This window comes from Hyperolius riggenbachi, chromosome 7 (genome assembly GCF_040937935.1).
Source record: "Hyperolius riggenbachi isolate aHypRig1 chromosome 7, aHypRig1.pri, whole genome shotgun sequence".
Classification (NCBI taxonomy): domain Eukaryota; kingdom Metazoa; phylum Chordata; class Amphibia; order Anura; family Hyperoliidae; genus Hyperolius; species Hyperolius riggenbachi.
Window position 1 is genome coordinate 265760339 of NC_090652.1, and position 24697 is coordinate 265785035.

Genomic DNA, 24697 nt, shown 5'->3' on the forward strand with positions numbered 1-24697 from the left:
GAGGAACAGAGGTGTGGGAGGGGTAAACAGGATGGTAAGAGGCTTCAGACAATCAGGCTGCATTATTTAAAGTGAACCAGAGACGAAGCACCCTCATGTATTTTACCATATATATCAGTGGGAACATTAGAGAAAACACCTACCGTGCCTGCCCCCTTCTGGCTCTGCTATAATGACTCCGCTATAATGATTCCTGAGCAAAGCCAGACTGAATGCTCAGTCTGGGATTTTATCAGGGCTGATCACAAGCAGGCTGAGCAGTGAAAGATAAAACAGAGAGCAGGGTAAGTGTTTTCTCTAATGTTCCCACTAATATATATGGTAAAAAACATGAGGGTGCTTCGTCTCTGGTTCACTTTAAGTCTGAGGGAAAGTAGAGAAGCAAAAAAGGACAGACCCAGCATGCCATGCAATTTCCTTTTTGTGTACCAAATTTTGAGCGTACCAAATAAGTCGGGTAAACTGGGGAATGAACATTTATAAACAAGAAAAGTAATGCTGATTTTAACTTTTGGATTGCCTGGTTAGCATCTTTATTACTTGTTTACCAGATAAAAATAAAGAATTTATTTTTGATTTTATGCTCGACAGTTACACTTTAAGGAAGCAGGTGTTCTATGTTTCCAGTCACCTGTCTGTCTGACTGAATTCTCTTTCTCTGCCTATGCTCTGTGTCTTCTGATGCGGCCTGCTGAGTTCTGAGAATCCTTCCGGTCCTAACCTTGTCTATATTCAGTCTCATCCTCACCTGTCATCTCCAAGTGTGTGCTGCCAGTGCTCATCTTGTTTGCAGCAGTTTTGTTCCTGGGCTGTGTACTGTTGATGTCTGTGTCTGTTCTGTGCCTGTGATAGCCTTCTCTGCCTAATCGTCTGTCACCAGTAGGCTCGCACCTGCATAGTCTCCATGGTGAAAGGGAAGATATGTTTACTGTAGCTGCCAATCATCATCCCTGTCAGCAGGCCGGTATGTTTTTGGGATGTGGGAGACCTGAGCACTTACTCACGGGATTCATACCTGAAATTCTAGAGGAGGACCACAAATCAAGAGGCCCCCAGCAAAACTTTGATTGGACCCCTTACATTTATACCTCCTTCCCTAATAGAGGAAGTGTACCGGTATGTGGTAGAGGGAGATTAGGCCTGCAGTCATGTGGTCCATCTGCAAGGGGTTATATAACCAATGTGGCCACCATGACCCCTCAGCCATAATTGTGCATCCTCCATACAGGGCAGGCGCAGCAACCTGAGTTATTGCTCCCCGGGGGCCCTGCAAAGTTTTGGTAGCATAGCAACTCATTTGTCCTGGTGAACAAGCTCCTCCGTTAGTCCGTGGGCTCTCATCCGTATCCTTGCCTGGCTGCATCTTCTCAGTGACCCGGCGCATGTTATTACTTGTGCCGGGTTATGAAGAAGAGGGGAGTGCACAGAGTAATCGAGCAGCACAGCGCACCCACCGGGATAGGACAGTTGCTACGCTGGCAGAAACGTTCTAGGGGTTCCAAGGAGCAGAAAAAAGTTCGGGAGGGGGTGGATTTCGTGTGCACATGTAATTAAAGTGCCGGGAAATTTGGGTGCAGGATAAAGCCAAAAAGTCTCACCCTGTTCCTGCAAAAGCCCTGGCTATCACCCGCCACCCCCATGCCGCCATGGACTGCAGGATAATTTGGTGGCATAATTTGGCTGCCAGCTATGGCTGTCGGCTGAATTACGCTGTTTTAATAAAAATTTGGGCATAGTCTTCGCATTACAGCATATGGCGGGGCCTAGTGTGCCAACATTTCCAGAGCTGGTTTTGCCTGACTTGAATATTGGGGGGGGGGGGGGGGCAAGGAGCTGGCCCTGGGGATTAATTTGCTGCCAGGAGGGTTTTCAGGGGTTTCCCCAGGTTACTTTTGCTTGGGGCCTCCATAGCTAGACTCGGCCCTGCCTCCATAACTCCCCTCCAATAGCAAGCAATAACAAATGTGGCCACAACACCAGTTGGAGGAGGCCGTGTACAATATTAGAGTAAGATGGGGTGATGTGGTAAGGGTTTGCCCCCCACCTATCAACCGTACTGGGTCTCCTGGTAGCTCTAGGGTCTTTTTCCCCAGTAGTTATGCCTCGCTGAAGAGAAAGATCTGCATTTTGCTATGGAAGTGGGGATGTTTTCATTATCTGTACTGTACCAAATTGCTCTGTAGCTGAACCACTAATATTTTTAGCTAGTGCATCCCAGCTTTTTTTGTTTTTTGTTTGTTTTTTGATTATTGTAATGGTTGAAATCGCCTGTATTTGTTGAACAGAAATCAAAGCAAAGAAACAAGGCGTGATTTTTTTTATCTCTCCCCAAAGCCAAAGGCTCCATTTTTTTCAAAACTTGTCATGAATGACTTCTCCAAGTGAAAGATTTCGTTCCTCGGACTTATTTAGGCTGAAGCTTTTCATCCCCGCAGCCATAGCAACCCTTACCAAGGCAACCAACTGCAGATTTTAGTCTGGGCTAAATTTAGAAAGTCTGCAAAAAAATAAAATAAAAAGAGAAGCATGTGTATTTTTGAACTTGTCCGTACATGATTCAGATCTGTCTCTGTGTAACGCACAGAATGCTTTATGACAGGGAACGCTCACAAATGTAAAATACAAACTCATATAAAAATGAACACCTTGTTTAAATCAAACCGTTCAATAAAACTTAGCCTTCTTGAGTTCATTGCAAACCAAATTTATTTTTTCTAGCCCGCGACGTCAGGACTACATCAGACGCTCGCAGACTAATTTTATTGATTCCTTTAGATTGAAGAGGGGGTAAAAATCTCATTATAGCAAATCTGAAATAGTTATCAGGTTTATAATTATTTTGTGCTGCGTGCAAAGTAGCTAGTTTGTGGCTCCAGCTCAGCTGAATAATTATGTGCTCTGGGAATTATGTCCTAAAAACCAATGTAAACATAATTATTCTTATCAAGTCTAGACGTATAGATCTGAGACAAGCAGAATAACATTTATTGTCCTGTATTTCATCCAATGATTCCTGGCCACCGAGTACAGTGCCCGGCCATTCAGTCATAATGGAGATACAACGATAAGATTAAGTAGGACTCCAGGAACAAGATGTAAATACGTTTTGTGCAGGCGTGAGTCGGTTTCCAGAAATACAAACATTTTTTGATAAAAATAGATTAAAAAGTTTCTGGGAATGTTCATCTTATTTCTGTGCCTCCTGGGTGGCAAACCTGTGTCTGCTGCAAACAGTATTACCGGTAATCCTCTTTTAAAGAGGAGCTGTCAGCCATACTATCTCAGGAAAAAAAACACAGGTAGTCCCCGGTTAACAAACGAGATAGGGACTGTAGGTTTGCTCTTAAAGGGACTCCAAGCACCTCTCATGGGTATGCCTTCAAGCCAGATGACTTTCAACAAAGTCGTGCTATGACCCCTCTCGAGGAGCCTCTTGCAATGGCCATGCGTGTCACTTCCTCTTCCTGCTTCATTCAGTTATGCACTTCTCTAACAGACAAGACAGGGGTGACCCGGAAGTTATAACACAGCCAAGATGGCAGCCGCGATTTGTTAAATTGAACGAAAACTATTTGGTGTAGAATGACGATTCAGGCATCAAATGAAAGAGGAGAACACAAGCTTCAGAAAGGTATGCATCTTTAAGTACTTTGCAGTACTGGTCGGAGTCTTAAAGGCATGCCCATGAGAGGTGCTTGGAGTCCCTTTAACCGGAATCTGTTCTTAAGTCAGAACACTGTTCAATCTCTGTCCCCTGTACTTCCTCTGTGCCCCCCTGTGCCTCCAGTGTCCCCCTCTCCTTCACCTCTGCCCCCTGTAACCGCTTATATAGTTGAAAAGCCATTTTTTCTTTGAACTTTAAAAAATCGATTTTCTCAAAAAACTACAAAGTCTACTACTACAAAGTCCAATTTGAAAAAAAAAAAGTTTGACTTGTTCCCATGAAAACACAGAATCCTTGCCATTCGTATCGGCGGTTTGTTCGTAAGTCGGGCGTTCGTAAGTCGGGGACTACCTGTATATAGGTAGATAAATACTTGCTCTACTTACATAACTTATGTATTGCACTGTTCACCTTTTTTATTTTAGTTATTTTTCTATAGTAAAAAAAGAAAATCTTTCTTAGGATTTTCCATTTTGACTCTATCTTAAAGAGACTCTAACAAAATTTTCAGCCTTCTTTCTTCTTTCCTATACCTGTTCTAATGTGGTCTGTCTTACTGCAGCCTTTCCTAGTTGCACAGTGGCTGTATTATCTCTGTTATATAATATAATCTTCTTTCTTCTGACTGCTTTGTCGGGCTCAGGCACTCAGGCAGGAATGTGCTGCTCTGCTTGTGATAGACGCTATACACACCCTCTCCACGCCCCCTGCAGGCTCTGTGTGAGTCACAGACTGAGCTCCTCTCAACCTATCACAAGCTGGTTAGCAGCCAGCCATGTCTTTTGTTTGTAAACACTGCCTAAAACTGGCAATTACAAGCCAGGATTGCAGCAGGGAGTGGCAGAAACAACACAGAGGGGCCCAGGAGAACATAATGAATAGAATGGAATGCTTTTTATTGTAAGAATTTTAGAGTACAGATTCTCTTTAAAGCTAATCCTGACATCCACACCTCCCTTACTCTTGTCTGTGTATGCGTTGCCCGCCCTCTTCCCAGTCTTCAGACACTTCCACTCAGCTCTGCACTAGAAAGTGCATTGTCTCAGCATGAGAAATCTTGGCCAATCAGAGAGGAACAGAAGTGTGAGAGGGGAAAACGGGAAGGAAAGAGGCTTCAGCCAATCAGGCTGCATTAGTTATGCCTGAGGGGAAAGTAAAGAAGAAAAAAAGAAAAACCCTGCATGCCCTGCAATTTCCTTTGTGCGGCAGATGTATCAAATAAAAGCCAGGGAAACTGGGGAATGATCTTTTATGGAGAAGAAAAGTAAGAGTGATTTTTGTAACTTTTGGATTGCCTGGTTAGCTTCCTTATTACTTGTTTACCAGATAAAAATAAATAATTGGTTTTTGATTTTATGCCTGACAGTTACACTTTAAGGATGCACCTTTGCATTGTATCACCTGTCGGGGATCTGGACCCAACTTCCCTGGCTGGCGAGTACAGAAGTTGTCAGCTGTGTACCTGGCGATGTGTACTTTTGCTATGTGGGGGGGCCGAGCTGCGTTTTCAAAGAAGTTGGCCATCTGTTGGGTGAGTTGATCCGCCAGGCAGATAACTCGCGGGTTGGGGACATTTGTGAATTTACACTACCGATAGGTTGATACATTATCTGTCATGTAACTGCATTTAAGAAAAACTGTTTTCCTATCATAACTTTTAAAATAGATAGTCTGGTGTTTTTTGCATGTATGAGGGAATTGTTATTAACTGCTAAAGTCTGCAGCCATTGACTGTAATGTTAAATGCAAATGGGAACTTGTAGTAAAAATCGTTCGTGTAAATGTGAATGAACAGCGAACAAGTTCGTTGGTGACTATTCAGCATCAGAGATGCTTTTATTTAACTATATATTGCTGTATATCAGAGCCGTCTCTACGCAGGGGCAAGAGGGGGCAGTGCCCCCTCAAATAAATTTCCTGCCCCCTCAAATCAATGTCCCTCAGACTTGTGTCCTGTTTCTTTATTATCCGCTCTGAGGATCATTGCAGGGAGGCAGGCAGGTGAAGGGGGGGACTATTTAGCCTCTGCCTCCCTGCACATTGACAGTTTGACATAACTCTGTTTTAAGCCGACAATTAACTTTTAGTTCTGGAAGTGCAGCAGAAAACTTCCTCTATTCCCAGCGCGGTAGAGAAATCTGTGCGCCACTACTCTGGTCTAAACCAGACCAGAGTAACGCGCACAGATCTCCCTCCCGCGCTGGGAATAGAGGAAGTGTTCTGCTGCCGCCAGCCGCTCATATCTAGAGGGGGAAGCGAGAGAGGGGGAGCCGCAGGTGAGGTGAGGGGGGGAGACGTCCCCCCTTACCCACCGCTGTGCCCATCGCTCCCACTTCTCTCTCCGCTGCCACCCCACCTGGGGACACCTGGCTATCAGGGCTGTATTTAGGGTTTGGGCTCCCCTAGGCACCCCAAACCTACGGCGCCCCCCCCCCCCCCCCCCCCCAGGAGAACGTGGTGAAAAATGGCCGTGGCCACAGAATGCAGTGGGCACGTCCATAACACAGTGGGTGTGGCCAATTAAAATATCCTAGTAAGAGTGCAGCCCAAAGTCAGTGGGACCATGGTTTCAAAAGCAAGTAGGAAATGTCCACCCCCCCCCCCCCCCCCAAAAAAAACCCACACATTAGCCAGTGTTCTCTCGCACAAAATAGTGGTAGGTATTAGAGTGTACGCTCCCCTGAGAAAAGTCAGTAACATGACTATGTTCTCTGCAAAGTGCTGCAGAAGATGCCAGTGCTATATAAATACGTAATAATATGGTAGGACATTAGACTATGGGAGAATTAGATTGTAAGCTCCTCAGAGGATAGTCAGTGACATGACTACGTACTCCGTGAAGTACTGCTGAAGATGTAAGTACAATATAGTACAGTAGTATGGCAGCATTATGGCGTAGTGGTTGGGTACCTGGCTGGGCAGCGGGCTGGCTGGGTACCTGGCTGGGCATGCGGGCTGGCTGGGTACCTGGCTGGGCATGCGGGCTGGCTGGGTACCTGGCTGGGCATGCGGGCTGGCTGGGTACCTGGCTGGGCATGCGGGCTGGCTGGGTACCTGGCTGGGCAGCGGGCTGGCTGGGTTCCTGGCTGGGCATGCGGGCTAGCTGGGTACCTGGCTGGGCATGCGGGCTGGCTGGGTACCTGGCTGGGCATGTGGGCTGGCTGGGTACCTGGCTGGGCATGTGGGCTGGCTGGGTACCTGGCTGGGCATGCGGGCTGGCTGGGTACCTGGCTGGGCTTGCTGGCTGGCTGGGTACCTGGCTGGGCATGCGGGCTGGCTGGGTACCTGGCTGGCTGGGTACCTGGCTGGGCATGCGGGCTGGCTGAGCAGCGGGCTGGCTGGGTACCTGGCTGGGCAGCGGGCTGGCTGGGTACCTGACTGGGCATGCGGGCTGGCTGAGCAGCGGGGTGGCTGGGTACCTGGCTGGGCAGCGGGCTGGCTGGGTACCTGGCTGGGCATGCGGGCTGACTGGGTACCTGGCTGGGCATGCGGGCTGGCTGGGTACCTGGCTGGGCAGCGGGCTGGCTGGGTACCTGGCTGGGCATGCGGGCTGACTGGGTACCTGGCTGGGCATGCGGGCTGGCTGGGCCTGCGGGCTGGCTGGGTACCTGGCTGGGCATGCGGGCTGGCTGGGTACCTGGCTGGGCATGCGGGCTGGCTGGGTACCTGGCTGGGCATGCGGGCTGGCTGGGCAGCGGGCTGGCTGGGTACCTGGCTGGGCATGCGGGCTGGCTGGGTACCTGGCTGGGCAGCGGGCTGGCTGGGTACCTGGCTGGGCATGCGGGCTGGCTGGGTACCTGGCTGGGCATGCGGGCTGGCTGGACAGCGGGCTGACTGGGTAGCGGGCTGGCTGGGTACCTGGCTGGACATGCGGGCTGGCTGGGTACCTGGCTGGGCATGCGGGCTGACTGGGCAGTGTGCTGGCTGGGTACCTGGCTGGGCATGCGGGCTGGCTGGGTACCTGGCTGGGCATGCGGCTGGCTGGGTACCTGGCTGGGCATGCGGGCTGGCTGGGTACCTGGCTGGCTGGGTACCTGGCATGCGGGCTGGCTGGGTACCTGGCTGGGCATACGGGCTGGCTGGGTACCTGGCTGGGCATGCGGGCTGGCTGGGTACCTGGCTGGGCATGCGGGCTGGCTGGGTACCTGGCTGGGCATGCGGGCTGGCTGGGTCCCTGGCTGGGCAGCGGGCTGGCTGGGTACCTGGCTGGGCATGCGGGCTGGCTGGGTACCTGGCTGGGCATGCGGGCTGGCTGGGTACCTGGCTGGGCATGCGGGCTGGCTGGGTACCTGGCTGGGCATGCTGGCTGGCTGGGTACCTGGCTGGGCATGCGGGCTGGCTGGGTCCCTGGCTGGGCATGCGGGCTGGCTGGGTCCCTGGCTGGGCATGCTGGCTGGGTACCTGGCTGGGTACGTGGGCTGGCTGGGTACCTGGCTGGGCATGCTGGCTGGCTGGGTACCTGGCTGGGCAGTGGGCTGGCTGGGTACCTACCTGGCTGGGCGAGCTGGCTCCTGGCTGGGTATCTGGGCTGCAGTTGCCAGCGGCTCCTTCGTGTGTCTCCCGGGCTTTTCCCGACTCGCTCCCGCCCTCCAGCAGAGTGGCAGCTGTTGGCCAGGCCCAGGACGTGATCCTTAACTCTGCATGCCGCCGCCTGGTCTAGTGACATCACTAGACCAGGCGGCGGCATGCAGAGTTCAGGATCATGTCCTGGCCGGCCGTGCCACTCTGCTGGAGGGCGGGGGTGAGCGAGCTCCCCTCATCTGTAAGTGTGCTCTCCGCCGCTCCCCCCATGACACCCCCCCGCCCAACAAAAAAATTTTTAATGGTTTTTATGAATGAAAAAAAAATGAACTATAGGTGCTTTTTTGCCTCTAACAGCTTGGCAGTTTCCAGTTAGCCTAGTTGCCTTAACAAAAGCAGTTCTTCAAATGTTGTTCTTGGTTCTTTTGTGGCCTCTTGAATGAGTTGTTTTTGTGCTTTTGGGATAATGTGTGTAGGCTAATCATTCCTGGGAAGATTCAAACATGTTCTATGTTTTCTCCATTTGTGGATAATGGATCTGTGGATAATGGTTTGCTGGAGTCCCAAAGCTTTAGAAATTTCTTTATGACATTTTCCAGACAGTTAGATGTCATTTACTTTTTCTCTTCTGTTCCTGAATGTCTTCCTTTATGGGAGCTTTTGGCCCACTTCACTTTGTCTGGCAGGTTCTATAGAGCTTTTAGCCAGCAACATTAAAATGCTTTTCCGGAGGTCTCTCAGCACAGCCAGTGCAGTCTTAAGATCACGATAAGCGCCTCTGTACTGGTGTCGGTACAGAGGCGCTTATTGTGACCTTGCAAAGTGCAATCAGATTGGCGGCAGATATCCCCACAAAATGCAATCAGATTGGTGGCAGATATCCCCACAAAATGCAATCAGATTGGTGGCAGATATCCCCACAAAATGCAATCAGATTGGCGGCAGATATCCCCACAAAATGCAATCAGGTTGGCGGCAGATTTCCCCATAAAATGCAATCAGATTGGTGGCAGATATCCCCACAAAATGCATTCAGATTGGCGGCAGATTTCCCCACAAAATGTAATCAGATTGGCGGCAGATTTCCCCACAAAATGCAATCAGATTGGCTGCAGATTTCCCCACAAAATGCATTCAGATTGGCGGCAGATTTCTCCACAGAATGCAATCAGATTTCCCCACAAAATGCATTCAGATTGGCGGCAGATTTCCCCACAGAATGCAATCAGATTGGTGGCAGATATCCCCACAAAATGCAATCAGATTGGCGGCAGCCAGCAGATTTCCCAGGTTAGGTAGGCAGGTATATAGGTGTCCCCAGTATAGATATACCCGGGTCTATAGGTGTCCCCAGTTTAGGTAGGCAGGTGCCCAGTTAGTGGGGGCCCCCATGCTGGAAGGGGGGGCAGTGGGCACAGAGAAGCAGGTAGGGCCCCGACTTCCGTGCTCTACCCCCAGTTAGGTAGGGAGATCTATAGATGCCCCCATGCTGGAAGGGGGACAATGGGCTCAGAGTGGCGGGGAGGGGGGAAGCCTCCCCCTACCTCACCTAGGGCCCCCCTTCTGCGCTCCCCCCTCCAAAATTGCAGCCAGCAGTGGCAGCGAGCAGGAATCACTTACCAGGATCAGAGAGCTCTGCGTGAAGCTGCTGGTCTGGTCTCCTGCACTGCACTGTCCAATCACGCTCTCACAGGCAGTACTGCGAGAGCGTGATTGGACAGTGTCAGTGCAGAAGACCAGACCAGCGGCACGCAGAACTATCGCTCTCGGTAAGCCGTTCCGCCAGCTGGCTGGCTGCAATTCTGGAGGTGGGGGGAGCACGAAAGGGGGGCCCTAGGTGAGGAAGGGGGGAGGCTTCCCCCCCCCCTCCCTGCTGCTCTGTGTCCACTTTCCCCCCTTCCTGCTCTGTGCCCCCTTCCTTATCAGCACTGGAGCCCCCTAGGAGGCGGGGCGTCCGGGGCCCCCCGATGGAAAAATCGGTGGTTCAGTGGCTCAGTCCGAGCCTGTGTACAGCGCCATGCCACTGCTGTTATTTGCAGCAGCACTGAAGAGAGGACACTATAGACCTATTTGAACCTTAATTATAGGAAAAAGAAAAATAATTCACGGTAATAATAAGCTTCTGGATTTCAGGTTGGCCCCATGGAAAACAATAGTGCCTTATTCCCATTGCCGGAGGCACACTTTAAGCTTACTATGACTTTGGCTTTGGAGGAAGATTGCTTCATTAATAACTATAGCATAAGTCGTACTTTATTTTTTCTTCCATCCATCAGTGGACCCCAGTTATTATATGATGCCTCCAGGGGCAGTAACAGTCCAAGGACCCATTAATGGGATTTCTGGTCATCCAGCCATGGGGCATAGCCAGCGCAATAGCCTGAGCCTACAGCAAGACCTTGTTGAAAGATTCTGCTTGTTGGCTACTGTAAGGTATATACAGTATAGAAAAAATGGGAACAGATTTTAATTTAGCAAATATTTCAAATATTACGATAATACAAAAGGCCCTTTTTATTATTAAAAAAAAATGTCCTGTGTCATGTAGCCTTCAAAATATAACCTTTAAAGTGGACCTGAACTCTTGCACAGGACAGAAGGAAAACAGAGAGAAATCCACCCTGAATGTATTCACAGAGTTTAGCCTCTCTAATTCGCCCTCATCTGTGACTTATTACAACTGAAATTTGATCTCTCAGCTGTGTCAGCTGGCTGCCTCGGCAGAGCAGTTCATTTGTAAATACAGGATGTAAACCCTATGGGCCTGATTCACAAAGCGGTGCAAACTTTTTCGCGGACTTTTACGCGCGCAAAGTGGCGCGATCCGCGCGATCGCGGACTTTTGCGCACGCAATTTGCCGCGAAATTGCGCGCGCAAACGTCCGCGATCGCGCAAACCGTGGCACTTTGCGCGCGCAAAAGTCCGCGAAAAAGTTTGCACCGCTTTGTGAATCAGGCCCCATGTCTGCTTCCATGAAAGCAGGAAGTAGACACTGCAGATGTATTGCAAGATTTGTATCAGCTGTAACAAAGGAATGTTTTTCTTAAAGGTTATTATGCTGCTGTTTATCTTTTAGAGCAGAGAGGAAGTTCTGAGTTCAGGTTCACTTTAAACAAGCGATCATCAAAAAGCAGCATGAAGCTTGTTTGGCTAAGTTAAATCAATCTTATTAAATTGTTTCAAACAAAGATATTAAAGACGTGCATACTTTCTAGATGGTTCTTGAGCAGAGCAACCGGCGAAAAACTGTACAATTTAAAATATGTGCAAACATATACAAATAAGAAGTACAATTTTGCCAGAGTAAAATGAGTCACAATTTACTTTTCTCCTATGTTGCTGTCACTTACAGTAGGCAGTAGAAATCTGACAGAAGTGACAGGTTTTGGACTAGTCCATCTCTTTATAGGGGATTCTCAGGGATATATTTATTTTCAGAAGCACTTAATGAATGGCAGTTGCTCTGTCCAACTGCCAAAAAACTGTGTAGAGAGCAGGGAGGCTGGCCAGCATCATTGTTTAAATACTTTTTAGGGAATATTTTTATAAAGAATAAAAGCCTTGCTGAGAATCCAAAACCTGTCACTTCTGTCAGCTTTCTACTACCAACTGTAAGTGACAGCAACATAGGAAAAAAGTAATTTATGGCTCATTTTACCCTGGAAAAAAACGTACTTCTTATTTGTCTATGTTTGTACATATTTTATATTTTACAATTTTTCGCCATAGTGCCCCTTTAAGGGCTGGCAGTGCAGCACTCCCCTGAGAATAGCACAGAGCGTGTTCTATTTTTTGTCAGCCAAGTAAAGGATGTGACAGTTGGATCCGTGTCTTGTCGAGGCAGACTGGTTTGTCTCCGTGTAGATTCTGCTGGTCTCTGTGTTGATTTTTTCTTTCCCGCAATCATAGAAAGTTTGGGCTGGAAAGGATAATCTAATGATCTGATCTGCAATAATGATAGTAGATAACAAACACAGCCCGGCTGGTGTACGGTGATGTAAGTCGGTGATGTAAGTCACTCCAATTAGTGTGATAAGCTCAGCTGACAATCAGCTGGGGATTTGACTGTACAGGGAGCAGGAACAGCCAGACAAATGCATTATGCAGACAGCTCAAGGCGCTTTGACACGCAGCCACAATCTGACCACCCTCAGGGGTTTAAATCTTCTAGCTGCGCTAGGAACAAATCAGAGCCTATCTGGCCTTGTTGTTGGGGTGGCAGGAGAAACCCGCGTACAGAAACTGCTGGCATTAGCTCAATAGTGGAGAGTTGTTGGCAGTGAGGTATCTAGTGGTTGGAGAATGTATTGGTTAAAGCGGGATTGTCACCATAAAAATCAAATTTCAACAACTGGTCTGAGTGTATTAAGTGATAAAGATGCTAATCCTGCATTCAAAACTTTAAAAACGTTTTCTGCTGTTATGATTTGGAGATATCACATACTTAAAGCTAATGGGATCCCATATTAAAATAAAAAAAAAGTCAGATACTAACCTAAGGAGAGGGAAGGCTCGGTCCTAATGAGCCTTCCCTCTCCTCTCCCAGTGCCCTCGGTGCTGCGCTGGCTCCCCCGTTCACATCCCCCGCCAAGGGGACTTCGGAAGTCTTCAGGAGCCGAGTCCTCCCGAAGATTGGCGGCTCCACACTGCGTATGCGCGAGTGCGTCATAGAGGGCGCGCTTGCAGTGTAGAGCGGCTCATCTTCGGGAGTACTCGGGCTCCCGAAGCATTTCCGAAGCCTCCCTTCGGGCAGGAAACAGCGGTATTTGACCGAAACGGTCGAATACCGCTACAGGGGAGCCAGCGCAACAGCGGGGACCGGGAGAGGAGAGGGGATGCTCTATGGGACCCAGAGCCTCCCTCTCCTTAGGTGAGTATTTGACTTTTTTATTTAAATATGGGTTCCCATTCACTTTAAGGAACACTGGCCCTTTAGTAGTCAGTGCCAAACAGTTGCATGCTGGGGGTTCTTTTTATCTATAATATATTCCTCCTCTTCCATTTATTTCCCTGCCTCGCTGCTTATCTGAAACACAATCCCCTGCTCACTTATGTTTACAAGCAAGGCTGAGGTGACTCAGCGATTGGAGGAGACAAGAAAAAAGTAAAGGGCAGAAATGACATCAGGATTTAGCCTAAACTGTGGGCAAAAGACATGGTTCCCACCAGGAACAGAATTCTTGTCATTTACTATATAACATTCACTGAAATCAAAACGTGGACAGTACAATACATGTGTTATGTAAGTAGATCAAGTATTTCTCTACTTATATAGGTGTTTTTTTCCCTGGCATAGTATGGCTGATTCTACTGCTTTAAAGTGGACCTGAACTCTTGCAGAGGACAGAAGGAAAACCTAGAGAAATGCACTCTGTATGTATTCACCTGTGGCTAATCACAACCATAATTTGATCTCTTAGCTATGTCAGCTGTCTGCCTCAGCAAAGCAGCTTATTGGTAAACACAAGATGTTAAGATGTTTCCATGGAAGCAGGACGTAGACATCATACAGGGTTATTTTAGGATTTGTATCAGCTGAAACAAAGAAATGTTTTTCTTTACAGGTTATTATGCTGTTTCTTATCTTTTTAGAGCAGAGGGGAAGTTCTGAGTTCAGGTCCACTTTAAGGGCTCTGCCTCTGACACAGGAGACCAGGGTTTAAATTTCGGTTCTATCTGTTCAGTAAGCCAGCACCTATTCAGAGAGGAGACCTTTGGCAAGAGTCCCTAACACTGCTACCTATAAAGCGCCCCCTAGAGGCTGCAGCTCTGGTCCTTTGAGTCCGCCAGGAGATAAGCACAATATGAATGTTCTGTCTCTGGTCTCTATCTGTTCTACCTTTCTTCTTTGTGCAGGATTGTCCTAGGTTAGGTTAGATAGGGGAAGAACACTTAGGGCCTGTTTCCACTGGGTGGCGGTCCGTTTCCGAATTGGATGCGGCACCTGTGCCATGCACAGCTATAGGAATTTAGATGCGGCATGCTATGCGAATCTCATCAGACAAAAAGCTTATTAACAGAATATGCAGCGTTTCGAATTGCATGCGAGGAAACGCTGCAGATTTTGCAGTAGTGGAAGGAAGTAGAGGAAAGGTAGTTTTGGTCCAGATCTCTGGAAATGCCTACACAAGGGGAGTGGAGATCCTTTTGCCTGTAGAGAGGGGGGACCGGGAGCCCAATAGTGCAGTATCGTTAGATAAATAAGTGGAGGATTGTGGGTAGTACTCACAAGCTTGGGTTGCATTCCTGCAACCACCATATAAGCATGCGGAAAGTAATTGTTCCTGCTCGGTGTCCCGGAACCGTCTGGAACTGGGTGGTGGTCGGCCGCTCTCCTCCTGTGGACCTTTCTACTGGTGAACTCCGTACACAAGTAGCAAGGGCTGGCACCCCTTTTGGAGGTGTAAGATTACAACTTGGTTGAAGATTTGCGGAGGCGCCCAAGTGGTAGGAGCTATAGTTGCTATACAGTAAATAAAGAGGTGTCTTGCCTCCAATAAAGACTCTTTATTATCGTAAGTATCTACTTTTGTCTTCAAATTCCCCTTAAGGTATTTCTCAGCCAAAACAATTGTTACTTGTTGTTTAACCAGGAGAAGTATAAAATGTGGACATGTATCCTCTGACATTTCTGACCTCCCCCTAGCAATCCTTTACAAGGACATGTTTTGGACGTGTGTTTCTCTATAACTGGACCTGAGCACTAACTTATACCTGTTGATAACTGTACTGAACTATTTTTGCCTGTTATGTTTTCTAACAGATATAGCTAGTCCAGGGAGCTGGGAGAGAGAACCGCCCGGCCTTCATGAGAGTGTGACCCATCCCGCAGCACTAAACAACGAGTCCTGGGGAGTGGGGGAAGGCGATAATGATCTGACCTACAGTGAAGTGGAGCACAGACTGGACCTAATGCAGGAGCAGATGAACAGGTAGGTCCAAAGTAACGATTCGGGCATGCCGTGCCACAGGAATCCAGCAGCATCGTAACTGTGGGGCATATTTATAAAGCAATGACATCCACTGCACATCAATACCAGTTGCCAGCCAGTTTTCAAAGCAATGGTAAAGGAGCCAGGGGCGCGTAACTATAAGGGAGAAGCCCCTGCAATCCTGCGGGGTGGGGGGGAAGGCAGTAAGTGAGGGGGGGGCCCCAACTAGCCTTCTCTCCCTCCTATATAGGGGTCCATGCTCCAGGTCAGATGGTTTTTGTGGCTACACTTGTTATCGATGTGACCATCACAGTGCCCACAAATGTTTTATGCTGTACAAAAAGATCCAGACGGGGCACTGGCTCTTTTCTGTATTTATTCCCATGCAATCTTGCCAACAGTACAGAAACCGGTACACTTGGGCCTTGATTCACTAAAGGGTGTTAAGTGTTAGCACGCCAGTGAAAAGGCACTTAGAACGCGAAAATGGCTGCTTCACGCGCTAATATGCGCAGAAGCGTTTGCACGCACAAAGGTTAGCGGTGCGCCTGAAACGTCGCACCCTTCGCGCGCAAAATAGCCTGAAAAGCTATTTTACATGCGAACGATGCGACGTTTCAGGCGCTTCAACTTAACACGTGATCAGTAACAGCTTTGGACGTGCAAACTACTTAGCACCCTAGTTTGCACGTCCATACCTTTTAGGCGTGCTAACTGTGTTGGCTCCCTTTTGTGGATCAAGCCCTTAGGCCTCTATTCATAAAACTTTACCGCAAGTTTACCGCTCAAAACAGTTGACTTTCCCGACCATTTAGCAAAGTGGGCATTCAGAAAAGCTGTTTCTGCATGAAAATCTGACATTCCTGAGCAGTGCGGGAAATTACTACCTTGTGCAGAGATTATCACAACACATGTCACTGAAGGTTAAATCATAAAGATTAGAGCAGGCGGAATGTGAGCGGAGAAACCCGGCTGTTTAGATAAGGCGATAAGCCAGCGGTAACAGCCAAGCTAACAGGCAAGCCAATGAGGACAGACCTCCCAGGCAGCTGCAGTGAGAAGAGAGCAAAAACAGCATCCCAGAATACCAAAACTGTGGTTTTTTAACCCCTTGGGTACCTGTTTTCAGATAAATTTCACATCAGAAAGCCTGCATGTGTAACATTTCTGGAACTTCTTCTAAGCTATGGCAATTAAATAGACTGTTTAGAAAGACTAATATTCAGGGCAAACAGAGGCAGTTTTAAAAAGAATGCACATGTAAAGGGATGCTGGGGCTGCCTCCTTTATATTCACTCTGTCTCTGCAGGAGAAATGTATCAACTCAGCCAGCAATTCTAACAACTCAGCAGCACCTCCAGTTTATTCCGGGAATTCCCCGACCTATTATCGCAAGTGTAAATTTTTTTTATAAATTAGCACACAAAAGTTTAAAATACCGATGCAGTGTTTTCCCTCCAAGATTTTTTTTACCGCAAATGTTTTATGAATAGAGCCCTTAGTGTTTAATTCAAACCTGGTGCTGTCATAGGTGTTTAGATGGGGAGAGGTGGAGGTGCCAGGGAGAAGTAGGATGGGCACAATCTCTCTGGCACCTCCACCTCTCCTCATCCGAACACCTAGGACAGCACCAGGTTTGAATTAAACACTAAGTGTACCCGTTTCTGTACTGGAATAAATACGGAAAATAGACCGGTCTGGATCCCTTTGTGCAGCATATACACGTTTCTTCTTCTAATCAACACCGTGAGCATGTTTCTTGTATATCCCAGCCCCAGGTGTGGATGGGCTAGAACTGGCTGAGGTTTGCTGTTTGAAATAGTGGAACACCCTTCACCCCCGAGTGCCAAGCAACTTCTCTTTTTTTTAATGCACGCATTTGTTTTATGACCCTCCAGACTATGAGGATCAGCAAGAGGAAGCATGGCAACGGGTGAGAACATTGGGGGGCACCATCAAAGTTTTGCTGGGGGGAATTACGCCCCTGAAAGGGGCCCATTTATGGGACAATCTTGATTGTATACTCTTACTACTTCTTTAAAGAAGTCATCAAGCAACTCATACTACCCATAGTACTACTTACTCGGGGTTTCCTCCAGCCCCTGGCAGCCGCTATGTCCCTCGCCGCATCTCCTGGTCCCTGAGGGTGCCTCGCGGGGTGTCCTCTATTGTTCTTGCTCGAGCGCTGCTGTCAATCACCTCCGTGGTCTGGAGCATACTGCACAGGCGCAGAACTACTGCATTCGCCTAGTTAGATGAATAATTGAACAGTGACCGGCGGCAGGGGAACACGGAGTGTTGTAGACAGGACATGACGGGGGACAGGACAGCTGCAGGAGGCTGGTAGAAGCCCCAGGTAAGTGTCAGTTTTTGTTTTAAAAAAAAAAAACCTTACAGAACCCCTTTAAAACCCCAAATAAAATACCAATCCCCAAGAATAAGAAAGTTAACAGCTAATATGTCTTTCCATAGTCTCCAGCATTATAATGCCTAAAGTTGTAGGACTCTTCTCTTATAGTGTCCCCATTATAGTTGTCCTGTTATAATGTCCTAAGCTACAGTGGCTCTGGTATAGAGGTTTCTAATATTTTACTATTATTACTACTTCTATGATTTTGGGGGGCCGTCTTTTACTGGCAGATTGTGATATGGGGTCTGTCATGAGCATCATCTGTTATTAGGATCTATCATGGGATTTGATTTTTCTTTACTGGGACATGCATGCTGCTTAAAGGGAACCAGAGACGAAGCACCCTCATGTATTTTACCATATATATCAGTGGGAACATTAGAGAAAACACCTACCCTGCTCTGTTTCATTCTGCACTGCACAGCCTGCTTCTAATCAGCCCTGATAAAATCCCCGACTGAGCATCCAGTCTGGCTTTGCTCAGGAATATTTATAGCTCAGTCTGTGTTCTCTCATGTCTTTTCAAGTCCAAGCCTGCCCCCTGCTGGCTCTGCTCAGGAATCATTATAGCTGAGTCATTATAGCAAAGCCAGGCTGGATGCTCAGTCAGGGATTTTATCAGGGCTGATAACAAGCAGGCTGAACAGTGAAGAATGAAACGAGAGCATTTTCTCTAATGTTCCCACTGATCTATATGGTAAAATACATGAGGGTGCTTCGTCTCTGGTTAACTTTAATTATGTTATTTAAGGAAGTAAGCCTGCCTAAGTGTGTTACTATGCTGCCTACTTATTATTTGTGGGACAGTCTGCTACCAAATTATCATATGAGGATTACTGGCCTATTGCCGTACATAATTCCAATTGAACCTGACATTACACCTTAACATTTTTGAAGAGTGTTTCCTCTCTACTGTTATACCTATAGAAATAGGGCACGGTGTGTTCTCTTATTTGTTTCCTGCTCTCTAGCTGTGATGTGATTCTCAATGGCCCCAACATTATTATTGTCTATTATTTATATAGCCCCTGCCCCAGTGGAGCTTGCGCTAAATTCCCTGCCTCGGGCATACAAACACACCGGTTTGACAGAATGAATGCTTGTGGTGTGACAGCCTGTGCAGTCAGCATTCTAACGTTCTTGTTCTGCCTGATCTATTCATCCAGTGTTCGCTGTGATGTCAAATCTCACAGAGCTGGCTAGGGGTGATCCGCTGGGAATTTAAAGCACACCTGAACTGAAAAGAAATTGATGAGATAAACAAATGTATCTGTAGACCTGATCATTAGTAGGACTTTTCTGGAATCTTAAAGTGAACCTCCGGACTAAAAATCTACTCAGCAGAACTGAAAAGGCTTGGTGTTTCTTTAACAGTTTCACAGCATCAGAACTTTGTTTTTCTTACCAAAGCATCATTTTTAGCTGCATTTTTAGCTAAGCTCCACCCATCAAAGAAAAAAAGCCCGGGCCTTTTTTCCTTGGTGCTGTGCAGAGCATGATGGGATTTCCTATGTTGTTGTTCACGTTGCCTAGCAACTGGGAGAGGCCCACAGGACAGTTGGAACTGTGTCTCATGCTACCTGTCACCTCCTTTCAACCAAAAAGATGGCTGCCCTCATGAAATCTAACATTTGCCTGTTCTTTTAAAACAGTGTGGGTAAGAGATTATATTACCTATCTATTTTAATTAACATAACTAATGTAACTTAATCACAGTATGTTTGTTTAGGCTGGAGTTCCTCTTTAAGCACCGTACGTACGCTAGATTGAAGATGGCCATTCGGGGGTCTATCCATGTAAAGGTGTCCCACAAGATCACTTAATGATCTGCCACACCAGATCTTTAAGCAACGGGAATGGCCAAATGCATTGTAACTCTCTTTACCACATTGCTAGAAGCTGCTCCATCGTGATCTGTGCCGCATCCCTCCTCCTTTCCCCATGGCAACAGTACACCTTGCTAGGTTATAGTCGAGAGACGTGCCTTTATGTGCTAGTGGCTAGAACTGTCACCTCAGGGATCGAGCCTTGATGCCCAGAGGCGACCCAATCCCACACATCCCCCTCAGAACTCAATTTATTCCGGTGTGCTGGGGGGTACCATGAGTGATTGGGATATGTGGAGGCAGAGATCCGGTGTAGCTCCCACTGCCTTGCATGCTTGCCAGCGTAATTTCATTATTACGTGGCGCTGCAAGGTGCTGGATAGGGTCAAAGTGTCGGACTTTGATCCACATTGGGTGACGATGTGGTAGACTAGATGCGGCAGGGGCACCCCTAGTAATCAGCCAATATGTGTCCACATAATATTTATATTATTTTGTGTGGTGGCGGAGGATAACTGCTGAATTGTATCCAGCAACAGCGCTATCTAGCGGCAGCCAGTTTTCCTATGTCGGACTGTGTCTGACATTTGTCCTATGGAAGAAAATGCCAGTGTCACACAGTCGACGTAGGATTGAAAAGGGTTAAGTCTTATTTTATATTTAAAGGTTAAACATTTGTCATCATTAATCAGACTTAAACAAAAACTTCTGTTAGCAGGAGAGGGATGAAAAGTTGAAAAGGTCATCATTTCTCTGTGTGGAAGCTGAATGAGCGGCAGTAATGTACATGTTTAGCTCATTGCTAAAGATGAATGGGCAAAAATGCATGTGGAGACATGCAAAAAGCTGGCCTGCAATTATAAGAAGCATTTGATTTCTGTAATAGCCAATAAAGGCTTTTCTATTGATTATGGAGAAGGGTATGAATAATTTTGGACTGGACACTTTTTGCTCAAATGTAAATAACAGCTGAGAAAAGTTTTTTTTCACAATAATACCTCTTGTGCACCATCTTATTATGTTTCGAGGGACACCTATGTCATCTCCTGTCAAAAAATTACTTTGCTTAAATAAATTTGCCAGGGGTATGAATAATTATGAATAATTATGGGAAGCACTGTAAGTATGAGGTTGAACATTAGGTCATTCTTTAAATTATTTTCAGCTAACTAAAATAATTATCAGGGACTCCAGGTAACTTGCCGTATTTTCCGCCATGTAAGACGCACTTTTTCTCACCCCAAAATGGGGAGAAAAAAGTCCCTGGATCTTATACGCCGAATGAAGTGAATTCCCAACTTACGAACGCCCCCTGATAAGAACCGCCAACTCACTGCAACATGTGGGGACACCCTGCATTGTCCCTCCTTGTGCCTCTGTCTCCCGCTCACCCCCTGTTTGTCCTCTATACCCCCTCCCCCCCCCATGTGTCTCCGCTTTCTTCCCGTAGCTCATGCTCCCCCGTGTATAATTGGCTGTGTCTGGAGCATGCCATGCCTAATCCATGGCTCCCTCGGTGATCGCCATCTTCTTATCTCCTACATTGCTCCTCTAGTGATGGCTTCTGCTGATCGCGTCATCAGCAGAGGCTATCACTAGGGGGAGCCGTGCAGGACAGGAGAGGTCTGCGATCCCCGAGGGAGCCATGGGTGAGGTGAGACGCGCTCCAGACACATATACAGGGAGCAGGAGACACAGGAAGGGGGGGGGGGGGTTGTCGAGACACGGGTGAGCTGGGGACACATGGGGGGACAGAAAGGGGCACATGGGGCGACACAGGAGGACACCAATTGGCGAGAACATCTACGCTCCTGGACCATAACCAGGTTTAGTATATATTTTTCCCCCCTGGTTTCTGCTCTCTAAACCTAGGTGCGTCTTATTTATTATTTATTTATTTAAGTATTTATATAGCGCTGACATATTATGCAGTGCTGTACAGAGTATATTGTCTTGTCACTAACTGTCCCTCAGAGGGGCTCACAATCTAGTCCCTACCATAGTCCTATGTATGTATCGTGTAGTGCATGTATGGTCTAGGGCCATTTTTGGGGGGGGGAAGCCAATTAACTTATCTGTATGTTTTTGGAATGTGAGAGGAAACCGGGGTGCCCGGAGGAAACCCACGCAGACACGGGGAGAACATACAAACTCCTTGCAAATGTTGACCTGGCTGGGATTCGAACCGGTGACCAATCGCTTGCAAGGCGAGAGCGCTAACCACTATGCCACCATGCTGCTCCTTATATTCTTATATTCCGGAGTTTTTCTTTTCCCTTCAGGTTTGCTTTAAAAAGGATGAAAATAATGTAGTAAAAAAGTGCTTAATTTTTACAATAATTATGTATAAATTATTTAGTCAGCGTTTGCTCATTGTAAAATCTTTCTGGGGTTTCACCTCAAAATCAGCCATACAGAGCCCCCTAATGATACGTTTGAGAAAAGGAATAGATTTCTCTTGGGAAAGGGGATATCAGCTACTGATTGGGATGAAGTTCAATTCTAGGTTAGGGTTTCTCTTTAAAGCGGATCCGAGATGAAAAACTAACTATAACAAGTACGGTAACGTGTCTATATATCTTATCTAAAGTTTAGATAGTTTACACAGCATATCTAGCTGCAAAAGTTTAAAAAGTGTATGATTATTTATTCCTGTGATACAATGAGGGCAGCCATGTTCTTTTTGTCATATTGTCACAGGCTAAAGGTGCCCATACACTCGTCAGATTGGCAGCAGATAGATAAGAAATGCATCTGATGATCTATCTGATGCGTTTTTAGAAAAAATTTTACCAGGATAGAATTCCAATAGATTTCAGTTTGAAATCTATTGGAATTCTATCTGATGGCATTTTTTTTGCCATCAGATTTCCATTAAAGCCAATGCAAACTGATAAGCAATCTCATCAGATCGACCTAAATTTTCCATCCTGCCAGCTCGATGAAAATTCATCGAAATCGATCGAAATCGGCCATCGATCGGTCGATTGGCCAACCGATTTGCAAACGATCAATCGATCGATCGGTCGGCCAGAAAATCGGCTGAGTGTATGGGCCCCTTAAGGGCTGGAGATGCTATCAGCTTGCCTGTGTGTAAATTCAGCCCCCTCTCCTCCTCCCTCCTCCCCTCTGCCTTTGAAATCAATAGCTAGTAACACCTGCCCAGACTGAGCTCCTGTAAGCCCTTGCTATTGTCTGAAAATGCCTTGGCACTTTGAGGGCTGTGGGCGAGGCTTGTTTAGTTTATAGGGAATTTAAAGTATTAAAACAAAAACAAAAAAGTATTTGGGTTGAGGAATGCTATAGGAAAGGAACACAATTCTGCAATGAGTAAAAGTTTATCTCGGATCCACTTTAAGTTATTTAGCTGAAATGGCATTTTCCACAAGTATGTATGGAGCATTCATGCGTGCACACACTAGATAGCACGCATGACTTGCCCATAAGCAGCCAGGGCCTTGCATCCTTCTTATGGAGGAATGGATTGGATAATAATCTGGGCGCTCTGTGCAGGATGCAGGAATGGGAAATGTCATGTGTAGAGAAGATGAAGTCATGTTGTCAGGGTGATAAAATGGGTCAATGTCACCTTAGATTTGATGCCTCAAATGATGATTGCTCAAGAAACCCAACTCAGAATGCATAAATGTAACTTTCCTCTAAGAAAAATAAAAAAAGGACTTTTAAGCCTTTTAGAGTCTTTTAAGTCCTCTAATGTTGTGCATTTTGTACAGTAAATTACATATAAACTAAACTTTAGGCTAGGTTCACAGTGGGATGTTGCGTTGTGTTCCCTGCATAACAGGAACGCAACGGGACGAAAAAGTCACTATACGCATTATGTGACCTTTAGGAGGCATACAGTCAATGAAACATATGCTTCACTGCCTCTGTTAATGCAGTGTTGTGCAGTTATGCACTGCATGCAGTGCATTGGTGTACTGTAGTGTGTTGAATCCCAACGCACCGTATGCACTGTGAGCGTTCCATAGACTTAGTATTGCAGTGTGATGTTCTGCGTTAAGATGCCCCTATAACAGTGATGGCTAACCTTGGCACTCCAGCTGTGGTGGAACTACAAGTCCCATGAGGCATTGCAAATACTCTGACAGCTCTAAGCATAACTCGGGGAGGCAGATGCATGATGGGATTAGTAGTTTTGTCACAGCTGGAGTGCCAAGGTTAGCCATCACTGCCCTATAAAGTCACACTACATAGCACCGCTGTGAAACTAGTCTTAAAGAAAACCAGAGCTGAATAAAAGAAAAAGATTTATACATACCTGGGGCTTCCTCTAGCCTCATCCGCTGGGATCGCTCCCACGCCGCCGTCCCCCGCTGTCTGCAGCTCCTGTACCGAGTGCCGTCACTTCTGTTAGTAGTGACCAGTCTGGCGTAAGAGAAGCGCACTCTTTGTGTATCTCTCCAGCAGCCGACGGATAGATACATAGAGGGCGCACTACACTCCTGCGTAGACTGGTCTCGATTGTCTGAAGTGACGGGACTCGGTACCGGAGCTGCAGACAGCGGAGGACGGCAGCATGGGAGCGATCTGAGCAGATGGCGCTTGAGGAAGCCACATGTATGTATAAATCTTTTTCTTCAGCCCTGGTACACTTTAACCTCCTGTAATGTGTAGTCCTGCCGCAGATCTATCTAGCGTTATGATTTTTGGGTCAAAAAGCTTGTGAAAAAATTGCACCGCTTTAAGACAGTAAAATCTGGAAATAATCATACCGCCAGGGATTAAAGTGTTTTTAAAGTCTACCTGAATCAGAGGGATTTAAACATTTTTTTTACATACCTGGTGCTTCCTTTGCCCCCTTCCAGGCTAGCTGTCTGGATCCTCTGCAGATCAGTCCGGAAAGTCCTCTAGTTGGGGACAGTCTGTGCAGTCCGGCCGCGCGCACTCCCTCGTTGCGCTTCAGTCATGCCCGGGAGTGTTCTGCACCTCTGTAGTAGTACTGCGCAGGTGCAGAGTACTCCTGATGGCTGGAGCATGGTCCCGCGCATGCGCCGTACACCTCAGACCGAAGGACTTTATGGGGCAAATTGCGGAGGATCCAGAAAGGGCAGGAGGACGGCAAAGGAATGAGCCTGGAGGGGGCTGAAGGAAGCCCAAGGTATGTATCATTTTTTTAAAACCTCCCCCCCCCCTCCCCCCAAAGTCGCAGCTCTGCTCCCCCCACTTCACTCTGCAGCTCAGCAGCGTGCACTAGCGTTCCTCCATAAGGCACTGGTGTCAATTAATCCATCATTGTGATTTGGATACGGGAGGAAACTAGAATGCTCACTACTTGAAAGAAAGGGGGAGAACCGAGAGCCCGATGTTAATAAGGTGATG

General features: G+C 47.1%; 1 protein-coding gene across 10 annotated transcripts in view; it reads left to right on the top strand.

The window, feature by feature from the left end:
• Positions 1-24697, top strand: part of KCNH7 (potassium voltage-gated channel subfamily H member 7) — a 567276-nt gene that overhangs the window by 527054 nt on the left and 15525 nt on the right. For all 10 annotated transcript variants that reach the window (XM_068245637.1, XM_068245631.1, XM_068245632.1 and 7 more), the window contains one exon: positions 14950-15118. In XM_068245637.1, coding sequence (XP_068101738.1) covers positions 14950-15118 — 169 coding nt within the window. The remainder of the gene's footprint in view (positions 1-14949; positions 15119-24697) is intronic.